General features: G+C 42.0%; 1 protein-coding gene across 5 annotated transcripts in view; it reads right to left on the reverse strand.

The window, feature by feature from the left end:
* Positions 1-102: 102 nt before the first annotated feature.
* The window catches only part of Ahcyl2 (adenosylhomocysteinase like 2), a 148,196-nt gene continuing 125,290 nt past the window's right edge, over positions 103-23,008 (reverse strand). For all 5 annotated transcript variants that reach the window (XM_021164573.2, XM_021164572.2, XM_029478365.1 and 2 more), the window contains exons 9-17: positions 22,201-22,264; positions 21,658-21,746; positions 17,669-17,739; positions 15,940-16,034; positions 9,015-9,113; positions 5,790-5,858; positions 5,607-5,685; positions 3,916-4,036; positions 103-3,359 (exon numbers count right to left, since the gene is read on the reverse strand). In XM_021164573.2, coding sequence (XP_021020232.1) covers positions 3,353-3,359; positions 3,916-4,036; positions 5,607-5,685; positions 5,790-5,858; positions 9,015-9,113; positions 15,940-16,034; positions 17,669-17,739; positions 21,658-21,746; positions 22,201-22,264 — 694 coding nt within the window. In that variant the 3' untranslated portion in view covers positions 103-3,352. The remainder of the gene's footprint in view (positions 3,360-3,915; positions 4,037-5,606; positions 5,686-5,789; positions 5,859-9,014; positions 9,114-15,939; positions 16,035-17,668; positions 17,740-21,657; positions 21,747-22,200; positions 22,265-23,008) is intronic.

The following is a 23,008-nucleotide window of genomic DNA, read 5'->3' on the forward strand; positions in this document are numbered from 1 at the left end:
ATCTTCATCCTATGGCAGGTAGCCTTGTTATCTTTTGCCCCCATTACCTCTCATCTCTGAATTCATAGTTCTCAGAATCAAGTGGTATTCTCAGGACACAGCTCAGTTTTAAGAATACTTTATTTTTTGAGATTACATAGTCATTATTGCTGATCTAATACAATCACTTAGACATATAGATTTCCAAGAGCTTCTCAGAACTGGTGATCCTTAGAGGCTTTGTTCCTTTCAGTAAGATGACAGTAAGAACTAGATGATTATTTGTATAGATATGGATGTGTTTTACATATATATGTATATATATGTTTAGACTTGTCAATGTCAATATATAATTTGCTGGTGTTACCTATTTTCTTTCCATAATTTTCCTTTATTAAAAAAGCTTAATGCAACAATGCATTCTGATTTATTTTAAACCATGACAAAAGTTAATTCTGAGGAAAGCACAGGAGCAGCAATTTCAGATCTTTTCAGAGAAAAGCCAAGCAGCAGAAAAAGCTTTGCAGGAGTGTGTGGCCATGGGGAGCGTGGCTCTCCCAGGAGGGGAACATGAGGAGGGAGGGGGGCAAAGGAAAGGTAGATTAGAGGCATTTTTGTTTAAGAAAAAGAAAACAATATTTCCACTAAAACAGCAAGAAGACCTTGAAGTAGCACAAATCCATTGTAGATAAGTGGTGTATTTCCCTCTGCCCAGGGCCACATAACCAGAGACAACCAGTCTTCTTTTCCTTGTCTCCAGGTAGCTAGAGTGCTTGTAAGAGGAAGAGTTGGAATAAGAAGAAATTTGCTCTTATTCCAAGGTTAGAGGAAACAATGATTTGGTTCCAGCATTAGGGCAGAACCTAGATAGGAGTCCTGAGCTATCTTCTTTCTTCCCAACTCTCCACAAGCCTGCTGTACTGGGGATTCATTCGCCCCAGGGCCTGGCACATGCTAATCAAGTGTCCTATCACTGTCTTACATCCTATTTCTGGCTACTTTCTTAATGGTTGATGACAGAAGTCTCCAGAGAGAAGGGAATAGATGCCATCTGTAACTCACAGGCAGATACCTCACTATGGGCAGCCAGGTACAACTTAGAAACCCATGTGGCTCCTTTTTTATTTGGAGGGGATCTCTTCCCTATGGTGTGGCAGCCATAAGAAGCTCTGTAGAGAGCAAGGCTTTGCAGAAAAATCACTAGAATATGACTTGGGGCCCAAGCCAGATACCTGCCTAACGGAATCTGCTCTGGACATAAAATGAGGCACAGAGATATGAATCTTTCGCTAAAGAGATCCAATTAAGAGGCCAGACATGGTAGCACATGGCCTCAGGAGGCCAAGGCAGGAGAACTGCCGAGTCCAGCCTGGGTTACAGAGCAAGACTATCTCAAAACAACAACAACCCCAACAACAATAACAAAGGAACAAAACAGAGATGGTAGTGGGAGAGTGATTGATGCATTCTGCTAATACAGAAATCAGAATGAGGCAAACAGAATGGCCTATCTCGGTAAAGTCTTCAGTGTTTATGACCTTCCTTATACAACAGAATACAGCCACAGGTGTTGCCCTGGGAAGAGTCCATCTTCTGGGGTGAGCCAGAATGTATACCATAAGGCAAACCAGCCACCTACCCAAGTTCTGTTTCCCTATCTTAGAAAATAAGGACACTTCCAGACTAGCTTCCAGGGCACACACAAAGACCAAGGGACAGCAGAGCTGGTGGAGCCAGGGGAGAAGATCTAGAGGAAGGTTTCAGTGATTCTGGGTGTCCTCTGTTGGGATGACCTTGCTCTTGATACAATGTAAAAGATGTATCAATGTAAAAGACACATGGGGAACAAACAGGAGACTTCTAAATAGGGAGAGGCCATGAGAGGGACTCATTCAACTCAAGATTCCTAGGGTCACTCCAGGTTAATTCTTGAAATCAAATGATCCCAGTGGAAACCTCGAAACCACTCAGTCTATCTCCAAAGAATATCCAACTCTTGGGTAGAATGAGAAACTTCACACTGTTTACATTATTATTTTATAATGCTGGAGTTACTTAAGAAACTCTCTGAAACAGAATCCTTAAACAGAAGGGGCCAGATCATAATAATGATACAGCGGCAGCAGCAGCAGCAAAGAAAGATAAGCTATCAGATTACAGATCTCACTTTCACCAAGGCCAACAGCCAAAGGGATGAATGTCTGATGAGGTTCAAACTAGTACCCCATCCCTTTCCCTAGTTCCCAGCGACTGAGCACAGGGCCTTATTCATGCCAAGGAAGTGCTTTACCACTGAGCTAACCTCCAGCCCTCAAACTAGGTTTCATCATCTGGACACACTTTACAGAGTCTCCTGTCTTCTGCAGCCAGGCTGCAAAGTCTTTCCTGGAAAAACGTGTTTCTTTAGGATATCAATCGATAGCCCACTCTAAAGCCTGAAGCTCCCAAATCTCTAGCAAACACCTTCGCCAACTCAGCTCCAAGCATCATTTCAGGCACAACAGAAGCACTGTTCATATGGGGCTCTCCTTCTCTGACAGTGCCGGTCTAGGGGACTTCCTAGGAAACAAGCCCAGTTAAATGGGAAGAAAGCAGAACTCTGGGTCCCAGTGGAGCTGGCTGGCTACTTCCTGAGCAGAGTTTAGTAGGGTTACAAAGTAAAACAAATGCCTGACCAACACCAGAGCTGTTAAGATCATGGAGTCACAACCCTCTTAGAGCCAGAAAGCATTGAAATGGATATAGTTAGTCAAGGAGAAGAAAGGAGTCCTGGGTAAGAGAAGAGATCCCAGTAGGCACGGACACAGGCACAGCTGAGTTCTTGGTGCAGCTTACAAGACCTTACCACTCCTGCCTCCCCAGCCTTTTTATAAGGAAGGCAGTGACAGTAACTATCAAGGCTGAGAATTCAGGCCTTGTTAATTCAGTGGCTTCCAAAAGGCCTCACCTGGGAAAGGACCAAAGCTTTGAGAAAGGCAGCTGCTGAAATTTATTCAGAAAACCCTAAGTAACAAGGAGTCTGGCATCCCTGAACTAACTCCTGAGCCTGGAGAGGACAAGAACATGGTCATTGCTGGGGATTCCATTAATGGGCAATAATGCGAGTGATGCACGAGGAATGGCTGGCCCATTTCTTTCCTTCCTCAGCCTGTCCTCTGTGGCTCTCACGGCCCCACGAGTAGTAACCACACTCTGGGCCATGGCTACAGGCACAGGATTCTAGATTTTAATAAATAAATAACCTAACACACAGGATGAGCACGGCGGGCAGCTCTGATTGGAGAAGCAGCTTGCTAGGTTCTTCCTTGGATAGTATTTGAGAAAAGGCTTGGTTCTATTCCTTAACATGTCTTCTGGCTTGCATTACAGGAACTTAATACCTGGAGGGAAAAAGAAAGTTGAAACTGACGTTATCTGCTAGTGGGACTGGAACATAAGGAGCCTGCCTAAAGGTGTAAGAGGGAGACAAGGGCTTTCCTAGTGTATATGGTAAGCATAGATATCTGTGGCTCTTTTTCATACCGGGAACAAAGGCCATGGGCTAGTGAGAAGGCTCAGTGGAGAGAAGCACCTGCCACCAAGCCTGCCAGTCTCCGCAGGACCCACATGGTAGAAGGGAAGCTTAGTCCCACGGGTTATCCTCTGACCTCCACACATGCAACCAGGGCACATGCATCATGAACAAGCACCCACCTCCACCTCCATACACAATCACAAAATAAGTAACAAAAATGTGATTTTAAAAGGCTAGTATTTATGGGGCGGGAAGGGGTGGTGGAGAACACCAACGTTTTACGATCTCAGAGTATTCTGAGGTAAGAGACATGGAGGAAATATGTTATTTTTCTGAGTTCACGTAAAGATACAAGGATCAGCTGCACTCTGGGAAGCTCTTCAGTACCCCGCCTTCTCTGATTTCTAGGGAGCCCAAGGCACCTGTAGTAGTTAGGCTTGAAGGGTCCATTCTTGTTGAGTCCCAGATACTTGGCTTGTTCATCTGTCAGCTCTGTCAGGTGGGCATCGAAGGTGGGCAGGTGTAGGCTTGCCACGTACTCATCTACAAAGACCACAGACAGGGTAAGTAGTCATGCTTCCTGCGGGCTCTTCTCCTTAAGCTAGGCCTTAAAAAACTGGAAGACATGTTCTAGTTCTTGGAGGTGATGGAAAATGGTTGACTTCTGCTCTTAGGTCCTCCTCATCTCTAAGGAATGATTGCCTTTAGCTTCAATTCCAGTGACTTGACTTCCAGTGACTCTTTCCACCCTGAAGCCTTTTCCCCAGAAAAGAAGAAAATTATGGCACAGCACAGGAGTTAAAAATGGGAAACTCAACCTTTAGTTTTGCCTTGATATCTATACTACACTATACTAGAAAACTATATTTATGTCCTAGAAAAATTAACACCCATGGAAATTGGGGGAGAATCTAGAAATGTATGCTTTGCTTTAGTAATTTTACATCTTTTGAATATACTGTATTTACAGCTTCATTATGACTACTAAGAGACTATAGACTGCTCTATTCATTTTATTACTTCACACCCTTCCAAACTGTGGTAGTTTTTTACAATTTTGTTTTTGTTGTTGTTCGGTTTTTGTTTTGTTTTTTTTGTTTTGTTTTGTTTTGTTTTGGTTTTTTGAGACAGGGTTTCTCTGTATAGCCCTGGCTGTCCTGGAACTCACTCTGTAGACCAGGCTGGCCTTGAACTCAGAAATCCGCCTGCCTCTGCCTCCCCAGTGCTGGCTGGGATTACAGGAGTGTGCCACCACACCCAGCTGGTTCAGTTCTTTTGAGACATGATTTTTTTTTTTTATGTAACCCTGGCTGTCTCGAAACATACTATGTAGACTAGGCTGGCCTAGTCACAGAGATCCACATGCCTCTGCCTCCTGTGTACTGGGATTAAAGACCTGTGCCACCATACCAGACCCATCCAAACTGTATTAAAGGGACAATATAGCAAGTTGTACCAGCAAAACCGAAGCTGACTTAGTTCCTGAGTTTATAAACATAACGTATCTCCCAGATGACTGAGATAGTCTCTTTAAAAGTTTAAGACAGTTTAGTGTTTCTATTACACCAATCACCCATATAATTAACTCTTAACAAGAACCTATATCCCTTAAAAAGCTATTTAGCACCTTAGAACTGGAATAAGCCAGATATCACAAGGCCAGAGATAGTCTTTTTGGGGAAATACTTTCCCCCTCCTAGAGATTTTTACATGCATGATGCCTTAAAAGAGAAAATGTTTAATCAGTTGGTAGGCCAGGCATGATGATATATGCTGTAATCCAGACTAAAAACAGGAGTGAATTCAATGCCAGCCTGACTACATTGTGAGACTCAGACTCAAAGCACACAATGTGATGTAATGCAATAGGCCCTAACAAAATAATTCTCAGGTAGGTATTCCAAATCATAGCAAAATGCAAGACCCTCCCTAGAAAAACCTGTGTGAAAATGACACAAACCACCTTGGAATAGAGTCTAGAGTCCTAGCTCCTAACTTATATGACAAAGATAGGTCTTTCCCCTCACTCCCCACCCACCCCAAAGAAGTCAATGCCTCTGAGCTTATGACAGTGAACTAATTTAGTAAGAATGGGGAAGAAAGAACAACTTACCCATTTTCTTGGGTAGCAGGTACACATCTTGCTTATAGCGACCCTCAGGAGCATTGTAAAGTTCTATCAAGGCGAGAGCCTAAAAAAGCAGAAACATGAATGCTGATATGCCTTTCAAAGCTGTGAAGCCTGGCTTCTCTGATGACCCTCTTCAGGCCACCCCTGTCCCACTGCAGAGCTTACCTGAGTGGTAGCAGTGATGGAGAGCACAAATGTAGGCACTGTGGAGCAGCTGAGATTCAGTAGACGGCCCTGGGGACCAAAAGGGAAAGAAAAGGGCATAGTGATAGAAGAATGACAGCCAACATCCCATTCTTTCCCAATTGAGATTGCTAGATAAAGAGGCACTCTCTCCCTCCCTCCCTCTTTCTTTTTTTCTCTCCCTCCCTCCCTCCCTTCCTCCCTCCCTTCCTTCCTAAGATAGGGTGTCCCTCTGTAGAGCTTTGGCTGTCCTAGAACTTGCTATGTAGACCAGGTTGGTCTTAAACTCACAGAAATCCTTCTGCCTCTGCCTACCAAGTGCTGGGATCAAAGACATGAGCCACCATATTTTAAATGTTTTAAGATTTTTATCCAAAATGTACTTTTAACTGATATATCAAATAAAAATTATACTACTTATAGGATACCATATAATGTTTCAATACAAGAGTACATATATCTATTTCCTCAAACACCTATCATCTTTAAATCCTTTCTTACAGCTTCTCAAAATGTCCAGTACATAACTGTTATCTATAGTCACAGTATGCTAACAGTATGCCAGAACCATTTACATTCCTAGCTACCTAAAACTCAGCATCCACTGATCAGCCTCTGCTGAATCCCAACTGCCCAAAGTTCCAAGCCTCCAGCAATCATGTGTGTGTGTGTTTGAGATAGAGACTCACTATATAACTGCAAGCTGGCCTTTAACTCTCAATTCTCCTGCTTCAGCCTCCTAAATTGTTGAGATTAATGCCTGACTTAACAATATTTATTCTTCTCACTTCTATGAGGTCAATGTATTGGACACAAGGCTCATAAATCCATTGAATAGTGGTATTCTGGCTTACTTGGGCATTCTCTTGTTGATTTATATTTATTTGATATTATAAATCATGCTAGATTTAACCTTTTCTTTTAGTGATGATAGTCTTATTGTGTACCCCAAGCTGCCTTCAAACTTACTAGGTAGCCAAAGCTGATCTTGAACTCCTAATTCTCCTGTGTCCATTGCCCGAGTGCCAGGACTACAGGCATGCACCACCACTGCTGGCCGTAACCAGTGCTTATAGATTACACACATTGACTATGCATTGCTTGTCTATGCCCGGCTGACTTCACTTAACATTATGTCACATTAACAAATGACAGGAGCTTACTTTATGGTAAAACAGTGTCTGCTGCATGTACCACATGTCCGTCAGTCAGTCCCACTCCCAGGCTCATAGCCTACAATGAGGAAGGGAGCGCATGTATCTGACAGGCTGATTTGTTTTCTCGTGATGTGTGACAATAGAATTACGGGAACACACAATAGTTCTATTGTTAAGTTTTTGAGAGGCTCATCCTGTTTTTCATAATTTATCTTTTATTCCTTTCATAATGGTCATTCTTATCAAAGATAATGAGGTAATACCTCACTGTGGTTTAATTTCCATTCTCCTGATGATTAGTGATGCTGAACATTTCCCCCTTTGTATGTTGGCCATTTGCATGTCTTCTTTGGAAATATCCAAATGAAAGCACTGAAAATTTGATAAAGATCTCAATTTCCAGGACTATAACAAAGGGATAAAAGCACTCATAGTACATTGATGACTGTGCAAAGGCTTGTATTTCTCTCAATCTCTTCATTCTCTGTAGCAAAACACCCTTCTTCTGCGGGTGTTCTCGAGGCCGTCTTAGGAAAGGATGGAGTCATGGCAAGGGGCAATCTCTCCAGGCTGGGAGGGAGACAACTATGGATTTAGGAAGCTGTGAGGATTTCTGTGATTCTGTTTGTGTCTCTGCTGCAAAGGCAGGCAGCCTTGACTTCTGAGTGGACAATAAGGACAGCAAGAGAGCTAAACCCTGCCCCATGCTGTCCTTTCTTGCTTTGCTGCCTGACTACTGTTTCTGCTCAGCTATATAGCCAAAAACAACTTTAGTGCCAGCTTTTATCACCAAAATTGCTAGGAGGGACCTCCCAGGGCAGTTTAGAAATGATGCCAGACAGGGGTTTGACGTCAAGGCTATTAATAAACATTTAATAACCTGTCCTTCGCCTATCTATACACTCGCCTTCCCAGACATGCCCTAAAGCAGGTAAGAATGTCAGCTAAATATGGACAAAAGATAAAAAGAACAGTAAGGACTATAAAGTTGGCCCTATGTATCCCTACATAAGGAGATGCTGTTGTTTATATTTTTATATTTGGTTTCTTTGATAATAATAAGCAAAACCAAAGGAAACTGAAATCTAGGAAAAGCCTTTTTGTCCCCTGTAATTTGGGGCCTTTCCTTGAAAAGAGAAAGTTTCATGAGAAAAACAAGACACACCCCTATCACCCAGGAATCCAAGGACAGATGAGAGATCCTGCACTATAGGAAAATGATAGGAAATGACATAAAGGCTACAAGGGATCAAAGTCAAGACTAAGTGTGCAGGCCAGTGGTGGCTCAGCAGGTAAAGGGACCTGCTGCCTGCCAACCTGAGGAGACCCATATGGTGGAGAGAACTGACTCTTGCAAGTTGTCCTCTGACTCCACAAGCACAAGAGATAACGTGTACATGATACCTCCATCCCACCCTCCCCTGAAAGAGAACTGGAAATATGTAGCTCAGTGGTGGAGCTCCTGCCTAGCATGCATGCATGTGTGAGGACTTGAGTTCAGTTCCTAGCTCTGGGAAAAAGGAGTATGAGCTAGATGCACAGGATGGGAACCATCCATCACTCAGCATTAGCAGAATAAGCTGGGTACCCACTACATAGCTGGCTCAGTTCATCAGTTCAAAGACCCTAAAATAGAGACACTGGCAGCAAAGACATGACTTTCCCAAAGCTTACCAAGACAGTCTGAGTTACAGCCAGGAATACCTACTTTGCTTACTGATTAAACCCCACAAAAGACATTCTTTCTCTGTGAGCTGCACTGACTCTATCTGCTAACTCCTTCCACAGTAATAGTCATCATCTGACTCAACCTGCAGAGTGACATGGAGACAGGATAATGGTTGAAAGTAAGGAACCAGAATAGGTTCTTAATTGCTCAATGAAAAGATCTTTCACAATTATAAGTAAAATCTACTGGTAAAGTAGTTAAACTTATGCTTAAGAGACAGAGTTGAAAGGATCAGGGAACACGCGGGGGAGGAGGGAAGGGGAGCAGGGAATGGCAGTCTCTCCTGTCAGTGGAGTAGCTCCTTGTCAGCCTCAGTCTTACCTCTGCCAGCAGTACTATCCTCTTGCCATCAGGCCATATCACATGGTCAACTTGGGATCTTACTCTCTCCCAGGTCAGTTCTGGTGTCCGCAGGCTGGCCTGAAACACACACAGTGAGAACATTATTAGCTGTGGCAAGTCACCCACATTGGGGACAGAAAGAAGTTGAAGGGAGCTATTTTAAATAGCAAGTTGAAAGAAGCAACCAACATGCCAGATGGAGAATACCTGTCCTGGGTTGGTTAGGGCTGTTCCATTTCAGGGAATTTAATCTTAGGCCCAGCCAGGGAGGGATCCCTCAGGAGGTCATTCCACAACATATATTGTACGCCCACTCTCTGCTGAGCACAGTAAAAGGTGCTATGGGAAATACAAAAGAAACCAAAGGCATGGTTTCTGCCTTCAAAAAGCTGACATTTTAGTTGGGGACACAAAACAATACATATGTGAGAAGAAATACAAAGCAACATGCAAACAAGTGCAGAATACTATGGTGCAAACGGTATACATAAGTGCTGAAGAGAGAGACAGATGATCAGAGCCAAGTGGATTAGCTGGAGAAAGCCGAATGTCCTAAACAGCATGCTGGGGACCACGGTTCTGCCCTCGTGGCCCAACATCCCGGTCTGACCTGCTCAAAAGGCTGGTTTACCCTACAGAAGCTCTGTGCCCTAAGTGCAAATGTGAGGTAGCTTTCAGAAGATGCAAGTGGTAGAGTAAAGCACCCAATGGCTCACCCTCTTTCCACTTCTGTGTATTGTGTATTCAAAGAACAAAAGAAAAGATGGGAAGTTCATTATCAGCAGCAATGAAATGTCAGTCACAGGCTTGCAGACTTAGGACAACTACTTCCTTCTTCAATTAGCAGTGGCTGAAACAGAAAGTGAGTCCATATTCCAAAGCTACCCCATCTTATTCATCTGGTAAAACTGAAAATACTGGTAAAAAAATATACTGCCAAATACTAGACCTCAGACAAGAGGGACATTTTAGTTACATGGTAATTCTAGGCACTGTAATAAAGGACAAAAACCAAGAGAAGATTGTGAGCCATTTCTGCAGAGACAGTATCTTTTCATTTTTAAATTTCCAAATTCTCTTTAGATATACAATGGAGTGCTCAATTAATGCTTAGACAATCATTGTCTCTCTCTCTCTATGGAAATAACATTTGAATAGTGCAAAAAGACATATAATTATATTTTAGTGTATTTAGAACTGCACTTATTCATGCTCTGGATCAACATTTCTTTATTAGATATGTTAGATATGCAAAATTTGAGATATACATTTCACAAATTGATTCAATTGTTCTAAAGAGCTATTTGGCAATAAGTACCAAAATGTTATAGATAACTAATTTTTATCAATTAGTTTAATTTTTAGACTCCTATAACAAATATTTATTCAAGTCAAGAATTAAAGTGCCTAGGAATTTTAATATAAACCAGGTGTAGTGGTGCAAGCCCTTAATTCCAGTACTTGGGAGGTGAAGGAGAATCAAGGGTTCAAGGGGTCATCCTAACATTACTCATACTAGCAAATAAGCATAGACCAACAGAGAATGACTAAGTAAATCAACTCCATTGGGTATTAAAAAAAAAAAAAAAAGAAGAACAAGAAGATAAAGAAGAAAAGGAAAAGAAGAAAAGGAGGACGACATGGGTGTAATGATGATAATCATACCAACAACAACGACAGAGGTGTCATGTGTGGCTTAGCGGTACTACTCTTGCCCAGCATGTGTAAAATTCTGGATTGGATCCCCAGCACCATAGATTAAAAGTTATAAGTAAAGGATGTGAACAGAGTTAAACTAATTGAAGCAAGTGGACAACTGAAGAAGTTAAGGAAAAATCAAAATATATCCTTTAGCCTTTAAAATAGCATATGGAGATGACCACCTTCTGGCCAAAGCACACAGCTCCACGGTAACCCATGCATTTTATATTGAGATGAGATGGTAAGTAGTTCAGAATTTTATTGTTTCATATCATTAATCTTCCAGAGGAAAAACAATCCTGGTGACTGGTAGCAAAGAACTAACAACATGATCCTGAGAGTCTTCCATCTTAGGAAGTTCTCTTTGGGAAGGACATGGTAGAGTCAAGGAAGGGAAAACTGCTTAGAACGTAAGAAAACAGTGCCGAGAAGAGGCAGTATAGCAAAGGCACAGGAACGGCTTCAATAAGGGCCAAAACCCTTGAAGGTCATTTAAAAAGAGGTTTAAAAAAATACTTGGTTAACTTATCTCCACCACTCTCTAGGGAGGGTCAATGTCCTCATTGTGAAGGTGTCTGTTTGACAGTCCTGCTCCCTAAGAGCCTTTCCTATCCTATGGCTGGGACAAGAATAGCTCTTAAAAACCAACCAATTGGGGCTTGGGGAGGAGGTCAGTGGTAAACGTGTGCTTCGGGGTTCAATGTCTAGAACTACCACTTTAAAAAGGGTGGAGGAGCACAGAATTGGCTTTTCTGTGAATCTGCACTAACCACTCTACCAGGAAGAGGGCTGCTTATGCAGATATGGGCTCCAACTGTGGGCACATCCCCTGTAAATGTATTATGCCTACACATACTGATCTTATAGGATACCGTCCCCTCCCCCCAGCCCTACCCTGCAGGGAGCACAGTTGTGGTTCCAGTCCTTTAAAACAGAATCAATAGCAAGACCTAAATAATTCTTTCATTAGAGAAAGTCCCTGAAACCATGTGTATATAATGCTTTTTTATCACTTGAACTACAAAGCTGACAATCACACAGGCCTTCCACGTGAGACAGGAGATATGTGAAAGAAAGAGCTGACCACCGAGTAGCCTACAGCACTTCTCCAGTGTTCATCCAATTCATATTTTTCAGGAAAAAAGTACAGCTTTCTAAGTGGATAACATTTTTCATGACCTATTCTTTCTTGAAATATGCAGCAAGCAATATCTTAAAGTTAGGTAAAACCAAAAATTCCTACCCAAAAGAGGAAAAGAAAAACCTAAGTAATTTTTGGTAGAGGGGAGCCACACTCAGGGGCTCTTACTGCACTCGCAGCCCATGAGCTTGGAGCTCTCTAGGTAGCCCAAGCAGGCTTCAACTCCATCCTCCTACCTCAACCTCCAAGTACCATGATTTATTCTAAATTTTGATCACAAAACTATCTGGCTAGTCAGTAGGTGGATCTCTGAGTCTCTACAGAGTGAGATGGTGGCTCAAATACAAAACAATACAAATCTAGCTGGGTAAATATTACACTGTAACACTAATTTGATTTATAGAGAATTTCCTAAGTTTTGGTTACAAAAGATCAATTATCTATCTGGATGAATATTTACCAAATAACTTTCCTACACAAGAAACATTAGGTGATTTACAGAGACTCTCACGCCTTTCTTCACATTTTACACCTAACTGGTTTAGCAAATCCCACTGGTTACAACATTGAGTTTTATCAAGTCTACTGTTTACCCACTGAACCAAGCCAGCACCTTCACCCTTTCATAGTTTCCTGCTGTCCCCACACCTACTCAAGCCCAGACAGTTTTCTTTACCCAAAAGCCAGACTGGTTTATTAAAAATATTTTGTTATTTATTTGTTCAAAACTGTCCAGTAGCCTCTTTCCTATTTAGATAAAACTCTAGATGCTATGGTCCACAAAGCTCTGCCTTCCTCATGGCCTCCTTGAGCTGCCTCCTCGTCCTCACCCGTCTGTTACTGTCGCCAGACTTTATCTTGAAACAATTTACATTTATGTATTTACTGATCTACTTATTTGTCTTTGTGTATATGTTGGCACTTTCATGGTATGTGTGTGCAGGTCTGCAGGTCAGGGATCACATATGTACAGGAATTGATTCTCTCCTTCCTGTGGGTTCCAGGGATTCAACTCAGGTGGTCTTTAGGCTTGGTGGCAAGGGCCTATACCTGCTGAGCCATCTTGCTGGCTCTACCACAGCTTCTTCAGCTCTTGCTATCCTGTTTTGTTTTGTTTGTTTCTTCTTTGCAGTGGTGAGGCTGAACCCAGGACTGTGTGCAGTCATCCCAGATAAGTGCTCTGCCTCTGAGCGGCATTCCCGCCTGACCATTTTCTCTGAATACAGGGTACTCACACATCTTGCATTTTCTTTCATTCAGCCTTCCCCACCCCAATAGTTTATCCACAAAATACCCTTCTTGGCCATTTCAATTAGAAGAGTGCTCTCTCTTGCCTTTCACTCAATATAACACAGACAATAACTGTTGACTTAGTTATTATCCATTTCCCACACAAGAATATAAAGTTCATGAGCAGAAGATGTTGCTCAATGCTTTTACTTCATCTAATTAAAACTTGGTACAGAGCAGGCCAAATATTCAGCATATACTTGCTAAATAATGACTGAACATCCTGGTTCTAATTATTGGCTGAGTTTGCTGGTTTTTGTTTGTTTGTTTTTTAGTTAGGATCTTATTTATGCAGCCCTGGCTGGCCTTGAATTCCTAGCAATCTACTTTAAATTTTGTTTTACATGCTCTGTGACAGTACCATCACACATTAATTTAACTTTCAAAAGCCCTCTGAGTAGCATCTTTTCTGAACCACACCTTATGCCATGAAGAACTCAAAGAAAAGAAAGGAAAGAGATGGCTCTTGGCTCCTGATATAGCAAATATGGCGGGGGGGGGGGGGGTCTACCTAGCAATAATGGCAAAACCAAGCCTAGTTTCAACATGTTATCCAGGATGATCCTTTTAAAGTAAAAGCCTTCATATTAAAACTAAGCCAGATTAGAAACCCTACAATGGCCCCCTGATTCTCTCAGAATAGAACTGTTTTTAGAGTGGGCTGTTAGGCCTATCACCTCAGCCTCATCCTTCCTTCCCTGTCTTGTGCTCACCATGCCATCTACACCAGCCTCCTTTCACCCCTCAAACAGCAGGGCTCCTTCCGCCTCAGGCCTTGTGGACCAGCTACTGCTTACAACGCTCCTTACCTAGAAATCCACATGACTGACCCTTTTGACACTGGGCTCACAGTCTGAGCTACTATTTAAATAATGGCCTAGTTCTTCAGATGCCCTCTGCCATTCTGTAGTTCTCTCTTCTCTTTAGAATTTTACTTATTTATTATGTTAAGTTTTTTGTCTCACTCTCCTCAATAAGCTCTATGAGGGTAGGAATTTGTTATATTTTCTGACTCCAAGTATCTAGAACTGCAGCTGGCATACAGCAACCATACAGTAATATTTGTGATTGAAGATAAATGGTCTTGTGACCTTTATTCTGAGAAATTACTCATGTCTAGCCCATCTTTAAAGGGAAAACTAGGCCTTGGAGTCAATACACCTGAATTATTTTGTTTTGTTTTGTTTTTCTGAAACAGGGTTTCTCTGTGTAGCTCTGGCTGTCCTGAAACTCACTCTGTAGACCATGCTAGCCTTGAACTCAGAGATCTGCCCGCCTCTGCCTTCTAAGTGCTGGGATTAAAGATGAGCACCACCACACACACTGGCTCAAATACTTGAAGAATTTTGTGCTTAAATTTCATTCTGAATCAGTTGTATGACTTACCAGTGTACTTAATGTCTACACTTCTCAGTTAAAAGTTAAGACTAACCCTCCCAGGGGAGTCAAGGGCATGGAGTGAATAAAAGTAAAGGTGCAGAAGTTAGATGGCCGCATCCTTTATTCAGAGCTTCCTGTGGTTTTGGAGAGAAAGTCTTCCTGCTTTCTCTTTGACCTTGTAGTAGAGGTGCCCCTTCACTCATGGTACATAACTGGAATATAAGAGGATCCCCACCCCTGCCAAGGAAACAACTATCAACTCCATTAGTAACTGTAAGCAAACCACAGTGACAAGACGGAGCAATGATGCCACGGCACTCAGACCCCCAGACTAGCCTTAGGCTCTGGAAAGCTATCTGACTAGCTATTTCCTTCCTCCTTTCTGGTACTGTGGTGCGGGAATTAAACCTGGAGCCTAGTGTGGGGGGCAAACACTCTAACATGGAGCTTCATCCCCAGCCAAATACTTCTAATAACAAAAGAATAGAACAACAGGGTTAAAAAGAGAAACCACATAAAATAAATATTATCCAACGGCTCTTGGCAGCAGCTGGTCCTTACCTGAAATGCTGAAGCTCAATCACAGCAGCCCTCAGTGAGATGAAAGCCTGCTATGGTTGAGCCAGTTACCCACAGAGAAAGACAGATGTGCCATAAAATGCCATAAAAACTTAAAGCCAGAGTCAAAGTCATACTGAGAGATACTTTGGTAAGTCTGAAAAGAAATAAATACACCTCTATTAACTGCTACTTGGATAAATTATTAGAGGTTTGGTTGGCTATAATCAGAAGATAGAACTACAGCAATAAACTTCCCAGGTTTAGGAATATATGCTGTTACACAGTGGCTCTGAACTGAAGGTGGTACCTATAACCTAGTTACTGTGACTTGAGAGAGATGTTAAGGGGAGACCTAGGCCAGTGAAAAAGGGAGAGAAAAGAAACTGCAGTGGTTGATAGGCACAGCCATTCTAAGACAATGTACTTCTCCTAGCCCACAGATCTCTCCTTTGAGTGTTTCCACGGACCAGACTACGTGTCTTTATGTAAAGCTAAACATCCCCATGTACTGAGTCCACTCTGATTCATACTGAGTTTATCCAGCTACCAAATCTTAAATGGAAACAAAATGTTTCACAGTCTGAGTAGGTAACCAGGCCTGGGTGTAAGGAGGTAATCATTTGAAATGGTTGCGATGAAAAAGCTTTATTTTGCCCCTAAGCACAGGCCATACGGCTGGAAAGTGAACGGACACGGACTATTGCAGAACACTCATGACTCATGTTCAGACTAGCTGACGCCCTGCCTTTTCTTCTTCCAGTTTGTTACTTGGGAAGGAGAGAGTGAAGGAAAAACAAGAAAGGTCCCATCAGTGGTCAGTGAGGATCTTACCACATCAATCTCGGTGTTGGAATGGCCCATGTTACAAACGATGCAGCTATTCTTCATACGGTCCAAGTGCTCTCTGGTTACCACATTCTTGTTCCCTGAAAAACAGAAGAGATAAACACATGGAAAGGAAAGACGTTAGACCCCCTACCTCAGTATATATAATATACAAACACACACAATATATATAGTATATATAATATATAGTAATATTATAATATATAATGAAATAGATAAAATCAATTTTATATGGATCATATTCTTTTTTTTAGGTAGGTTGTATTCTTGCTTTTATTACAAATGGTGTTAAATAATAAGAACATACTAGGCAAATTCCAAATATCTTTCCAGATAAACTACAAGTAGTTTTTATTCCCTCAACTCTGTATGTAAAATGGTCAACCAATGTCTACAACATGAATGGATCATATTCTTAAGAGCAAGAACTAGGAAAACTTCTTAGTTTTTAACAGAAATGTTAGAGGAACATGAAAGTGAATCCTTGTGGCCTCAGGTTCTGCAACAGTCTACAACGATACAGCACTTTAAATATAAAAAACAGAAGGAAAACAGAGACTGACTACATCAACAAACATACAAGTCCTTGCTGTAAATGACCCCACTAAGGAAGTGTTTAAAAGACAACTTAGTGAATGGAACAAAATCTTTGTAAATCAAATGGGATGTCTACTAGAAATGTATTGGGAACTCTTACAACTCACAATAAAGACAAATAATCTGATTTAAAAAATGAACACAGGATCTGAAAGGATGTTTCTCTAGAGAAGATATCAATAGCCAAAAAGCACAGGAAAGAATGGAGACTATCACTAGCCTTCTAAATCATACACTACTTTATGTTCATTGGGATGGCAATAATAAAAAACACAATAATAAAAGTGTTGTTAAGGATGTAGAAAAGCTAGAACCCTCACGCACTGCTGGTACAACTGTACAAAAGTTCTACTGCTCTGAAAAATAGTTTGGCAGCGCTCTAAACAGGAAAATATGAAAGAAAGAGACTTTTTTTTCTATTTCTGGTACATGCATGTTTGTCTCTCTGTGTGCTTCTGACTCCACAGTGCTGAAATTATAAGTGCAAACCACCATGCCTGGCTTTTTAAAAAGATGATTTATTTCATGTGTATGCATGTTTTGCCTGCCTGATGCATGTATACTGCTTATATGTCTGATTCCCACAGTTAGAAGAGGGTGTCAGATTACCTGAAACTGGAGTTATGGTTGAGCTACCATGGGGGTACTAGGAGTAGAACCTGGGTCCTGGCCGGCGTGGTGGCGCACGCCTTTAATCCCAGCACTTGAGAGGCAGAGGCAGGTGGATTTCTGAGTTCGAGTCCAGCCTGGTCTGCAAAGTGAGTTCCAGGACAGCCGGGTCTACACAGAGAAACCCTGTCTCGAAAAACCAAAAAAAAAAAAAAAAAAAAAAAAAAAAAAAAAAAAAAAAAAGAAAGAACCTGGGTCCTTTGCAAGAGCAACAAGTGTTCTTAACCACTGAGTCAACTCTCCAGTCACCCATGCCTTTTTCCATGGGTTCTCGGAATCAAAAAATGTTTATTAAGGCAAGCATTTTATCAAATGAGCCACTCCTACTTCTCAACCCCTATCTCTCACTTTAGTAGTTTGGCTTTATCCAGAATATTTTTAATCACCCCTTATATGTGCCATGGAAGTATTCCCACATCCCACCCCACTGGACACAGCACAACCATACCTGTACAAGTAATAACAATGTCGACCTGTCGGATGACTTCATTCAGCTTCACTAGTCGGAATCCATCCATACTGCAGAAATAAAGCAGGACAAGTTAACTCAGCCAGTCGGAGGGGAGTCTCCCTTACAAGCTGCACCGAGCTCTTCAGGTAGTTACAGTGTCACTTCCTGGACAGCTGGAATGCTTCCAGGCTGTTTGTTTAGTTTAGTTTTTAACACAGTGCCAGTGGATAGTACAGGCTGGCCTCAAATTCAGGATCCTCTAGCCTTTCCCTCGAGTGCTGGGATTACAGGCATGGGTCACCATATCTGGCGTGGGCTACTCTTCAGTCAAAAATCCAGATCATTTCCCTAGTTTATACAGGAGAAATGTAAAAGCTCCCTTTGCACCTGTGGGACTATATCTCCCAATAACAGAGAGCCGAGCAAGGGCTCCCATGAAATTCCCAAATGACATTTCTAGAAAATGACACCTGGCCATTGGGTCTATTCTCACTGCATCCGTTCTTCTAAGATCATTAATTGCCTTCTGGAAAAAAAAAAAAAAAAAACAACAAAAAAAGTTTTTTGTTTTTTTTTTTCCAGAATGCCTTACAGTATTTGATTTCTCTGCCACATTAAGTGTAACTTGACTTCTTTAAAGACCAATTCCCCACTTTTGTATAGTGATGGGGATTGAACCCAGGACCTTGTACCCCACTTGGCTAAATTCTAAGGTGTTTCCCATATTGAAGTAGTGGAACTTTGTGGGGTTCTTCACTGGACCCTTCTCTGTTCTTTCAGTACCCATGCTTAGTCTGCCTTTGGCTGCAAATCACCACTCACGTGATGGGCACCAGGTATCCAGCAAACAAGGAGGAGCTTTACCATCAATCTACATTTTAGTTATAGTTTGTAAATTGCATGCCCGGGGGCTTCATATCCCAGGATTAACTACTCCTTCAGATACCTCATGGATTCCCCAGAAGGATCCCACATTTGTTTGAAAATAAACTCTACCCTCTCCACACTCTCAGCTACTTTTCTTCTGTATTTTCTACCCTGAACAACAGCATTAATGTTAACCCAACTGTATGAGCCAAGTAACTGTTTCTTTCTAATTGAAATTGTAACCAAATCTTTTTAATACTTTTTCTTAATTCCCTAAGTTGCTTGTATTTATGGCCCCACAGAACCTTTTTGGTGGTTTTGAGACAGGGTCAGAACTTACTTTGTAGACCAGGCTAGCCTTAAATTTGAGGTAATTCTCTTAGGGTGGTGGGATTATAAAATCGTGGGCCACGGTGCCTAGTTCTGCCCCCTTTTACCCATACATGCTAGCTTTACTAAGGTCTGGTCAGCAATGCACGGCCCAATCTCATTGTCTAGGTTACATCTCTCAAATCATTTTGCAGAGTGATTTCCCTAAGTGCAATTTAGAACATTTTATTTACAAGTTTAAAATACTCTAGGATAAGACCTAAATTCTTTTTTTTTTTTTTTTTTTTTTTTTTTTTGGTTTTTTGAGACAGGGTTTCTCTGTATAGCCCTGGCTGTCCTGGAACTCACTTTGTAGACCAGGCTGGCCTCGAACTCAGAAATCCACCTGCCTCTGCCTCCCAAGTGCTGGGATTAAAGGCGTGCACCAGACCTAAATTCTTATACTGATAAATGATTACACTGTCTGTGATGGTTTGTATATCCTTGGACTAGGGAGTGGCACCATCTGAAGGTGTGGCCTTGTTGGAATAGGTGTGACCTGGTTGGAATGGGTGTGTCACTGTGGGTGTGGGTATAAGATCCTCACCCTAGTTGCCTGGAAGTCAGTCTTCCACTAACAGCCTTTGGATGAAGACATAGAACTCTCAACTCCTCCTGTGCCATGCCTGCCTGGATACTGCCATGCTCCCACCTTGATGATAATGGACTGAACCTCTGAACCTGTAAGCCAGCCCCAAATAAATGTTGCTTTTTATAAGACTTGCCTTGGTCATGGTGTCTGTTCACAGCAGTAAAACCCTAACTAAGACACTGTCATTTGATTCTAACCTCAGATATTGCCATTCCCCAAATTTATCTAGTCTGTGAGCTCCTGAAATATGCTATGTTATCCTTTGTTTGGAGGCTATGCTCTTGCTCCTTGCGTGGGACACATACCTTCAAACTGAGAGAAAAAAAGAACCCAAAAAACAAAAACAAAAACAAACAAACAAAAAAAGCAAACCCAAAAAACAAAAACCTAAAACCCTGCCGAGGTTTTAATACAGCCTTGCTGAAATTCCTGTGTCCAGAGCCTCAGTCTTCTGTTAAGACAGTTCTCCCGTGCCTTGACAGCACTGCATGCTGTTTACAGAGCTTCTGACACTTCAGAGCAGAGCCAGGGCCCCTCCATCTACTCTCTCATTTACCCTCAGCACACAGCTTGTATGTACAGCATACACAGCATATACTGTAAGTTGCCGTATGTGTGTGGCTCAGGGCTATGAGATGATGTGAATGTACTGTCGTCAGTGTCGTGTTCCAGTTTCTATACTGAAAAGACAGTACCAGAAAGGTGATGCTCCCTGGGACTGAAGCCAACTAGAGCAAGCCAGTGACTCTACTGGGAAGCTCTGCTTTGGCACCGTAGGGTTGGGCTTTGTGAGTGGCAGGACAGAGGGAACAGGCCTTATTCGAGCTCAGTGTCCTTCTTCCAGAGGCTTAGTGGTAAACACTGCACAGAAAATAATAAATGTAGATATATACTACAAAAATGTGGGCTTACAGTAGCTTTTAGTGACCGTGGTGTTTCCCATTCTGTGGATGATGGAAATAATCTTAGTAACAGTTACCACTTAGTGAGGGTCCATTCTGTGACTTAATTTTCACAATACTTTGAGGTAAGGATTATTATCTATATTGTTTTTGTTTTATTTGACTATTATTAGTTTTTAGACAGGGTCTGACTATGTAGCCCTGGTTGGCCTAGAACTCACTCTGTAGACCACACTGGTCTTACATTCAGAGATCCTTTTGTCTCTGCCTCCCAAATGCTGGGATTAAAGCTGTGCCCTACTAGGATCCACATTTGAGAGAGGAAAAAGAAACTTAAAAATGCTAAGTTTACACTTTAGCCTTAAGAATTGTAAGAACACCACAAACACTTTCCATACATTCTTCACACAGGAGTGGGCAGCTCTCACTCTTAGTTTGCATTAATCTAATATTTCCTCAGTTAGATTCACAGTATACATTTTGGGAAGACTACCACAGAGGTCTTTGAAGTATATGATATCAGAAGGTCTCTCACACAGCCTATTGCATTTCACTCCCCTCTCTTCCTTCCTGCTGAAGACTGATCTCATGTCCAAGCTAAGCACATGTTCTACCACTGAACTGCAGCCAATCTCGCCTCCTGGCAGGATCTCACGCTGCAGGCCAGGTTGCTGAGACAAGGTCTTACTCTGTAACCAAGGCCTAGAAGTCATCATCTATTTGCTTCAGACTCAGGAATACTAAGATTATAGCTCTGAACCTTAAAAACAACAACAACAAAACACTAGGATGTGTGTGTGTGTATGTGTGTGTTTGTGTGCTCTCGCATGCATGATATATGTGTGAAGGTAAGCACAGGCCAAGGTACACCCGTGGAGGTCAGAGGACAACTTTGTGAAGTCAGAGACTGAAATTAGGCCTTGCACAGTAACCACTTAGTCTAGTAAACCGATTTTCTGGCCTGTCTTTTCTTTTTGATTATTATTTCCAAAGTGGTGGGGATTACATATGAAGAGAGACATTAATGGGATATTTGTCCCTCAAACCAAAACATTCCCTGTTACTATTTCAATAGGAATTCTAAATTCCCACTTCCCTCGGAGCAGAACTCCTTGACTTTTGCAAGACAGAAGCTTAGAGTTCCCTTGCAGCTTCAGGCATGTGGGCGTAAGGCGCGGCACGGCAGATCCACAGTGGCACTGCAGCCAGCCACGGAGAGGAGGAGGGGCAGGCATCACAGCCATGGAGAGGCTTACCAGGCTTGCAGGGCACAGATGGGGTCAATCTCAGTCACGTACACAATGGAGCCCATGGCTTTCAGAGCAGCGCAGCACCCCTTTCCCACCTGAGCAGGCAGAGAACATAGCAATGAGCACAGCCCGTGAAAGCACACTTCTGCAGCTTCTGGAGGTTTGGGGAGGGGACCCTGATTCTTCCCCTCAAAGTAAGTTTGCTGAATAGATTCATGCTTGGGAAAAACCAAGAAAAACAAATAAATGCAGTTCATAAACAAATCCCCGGCCCCTGCTTGGCACATTCATATGCATGAGAACACCCACATTCACGATTTATAATCAAAACACAAGCTAAAAGAACATCACAAACAGTGATGCTGGAACAGTCAGAAAATCAATGAGAAAAAATACAAAAGGAAAAGAAAGGCACTGAACTCAAGGCCCTCTGAAGTTACGTGTTCCCATCTAACATGGTGCGTGGTATACTGCTGTCTACACACAAAACTCGGCAACATTTTAACAAAATACATTTTAAGCATCCAACAAGTAAAAGGTTGAGGTTACCTCTCCGTAGCCACAGACCACCACCTGCTTTCCACCAAACATCATATCTGTTGTCCTTTTAAGTCTGAGGGAAACAAAAACAAAACCAAACCATTCACTTAGAAAAACATATCCTTAGCTTTCTACCTGAGGCTTGTGCGTTCGTTTTAAAGTTCTTTCATTTTTGAGGGAAAGCAATACAGTCTGTATTTTGTCTATCTAATGAGCTCAAGATATATGGGAGCTGTGCAGCCCCCCTCTTTAATCTCTCTCTGAGATTAAAGTGAGTGGTGCAAAAGAAAGATGTAGAGTACACAGTGGCCTGTAAACAAAAAAGCAAAGCAATGTACACATCTATATTGTGACTAGATATGGGGAAAAGCAAAGATACAAATAAGGAAACTGTAACTTTAATCCAGGAAGTGACAGTTCTGACATAATGGAAACACTGTTTACCTTGCTGTTTTAGGAATATACCCTAAGAAATGCAGTTAGCAGTATCAGAGTGGCCAGTTTGGTCTTACACTGATCCAATAGGGAGAGTACTGGACAGTGGTGCAGAGAGGCTGTGAAATCTGCTGATGCTCACTATATAGACAATGAGCTTTCTGGGTTCATGTGCAGTAGAAACATTCTACCTTTGTATCTTGTTCTTTATGAAACTGATCCTTGCTGTCTCCAGGATTTCTGGAAAGAATGTGTAGGAGTGAGTTCTGGTTCTCTTTGGGTACAATGAGACTACTTTTTCTGGGAATCTTGGTCAAGAAAAAAAGCGTTTCAACTAAAATCCAGTCGATTTTGAGATACACAGTCTCTCCAAATATGTGTA

This window comes from Mus caroli, unplaced genomic scaffold (assembly GCF_978045245.1).
Source record: "Mus caroli unplaced genomic scaffold, Mus_caroli_1 scaffold_7, whole genome shotgun sequence".
Taxonomy (NCBI): Eukaryota; Metazoa; Chordata; class Mammalia; order Rodentia; family Muridae; genus Mus; species Mus caroli.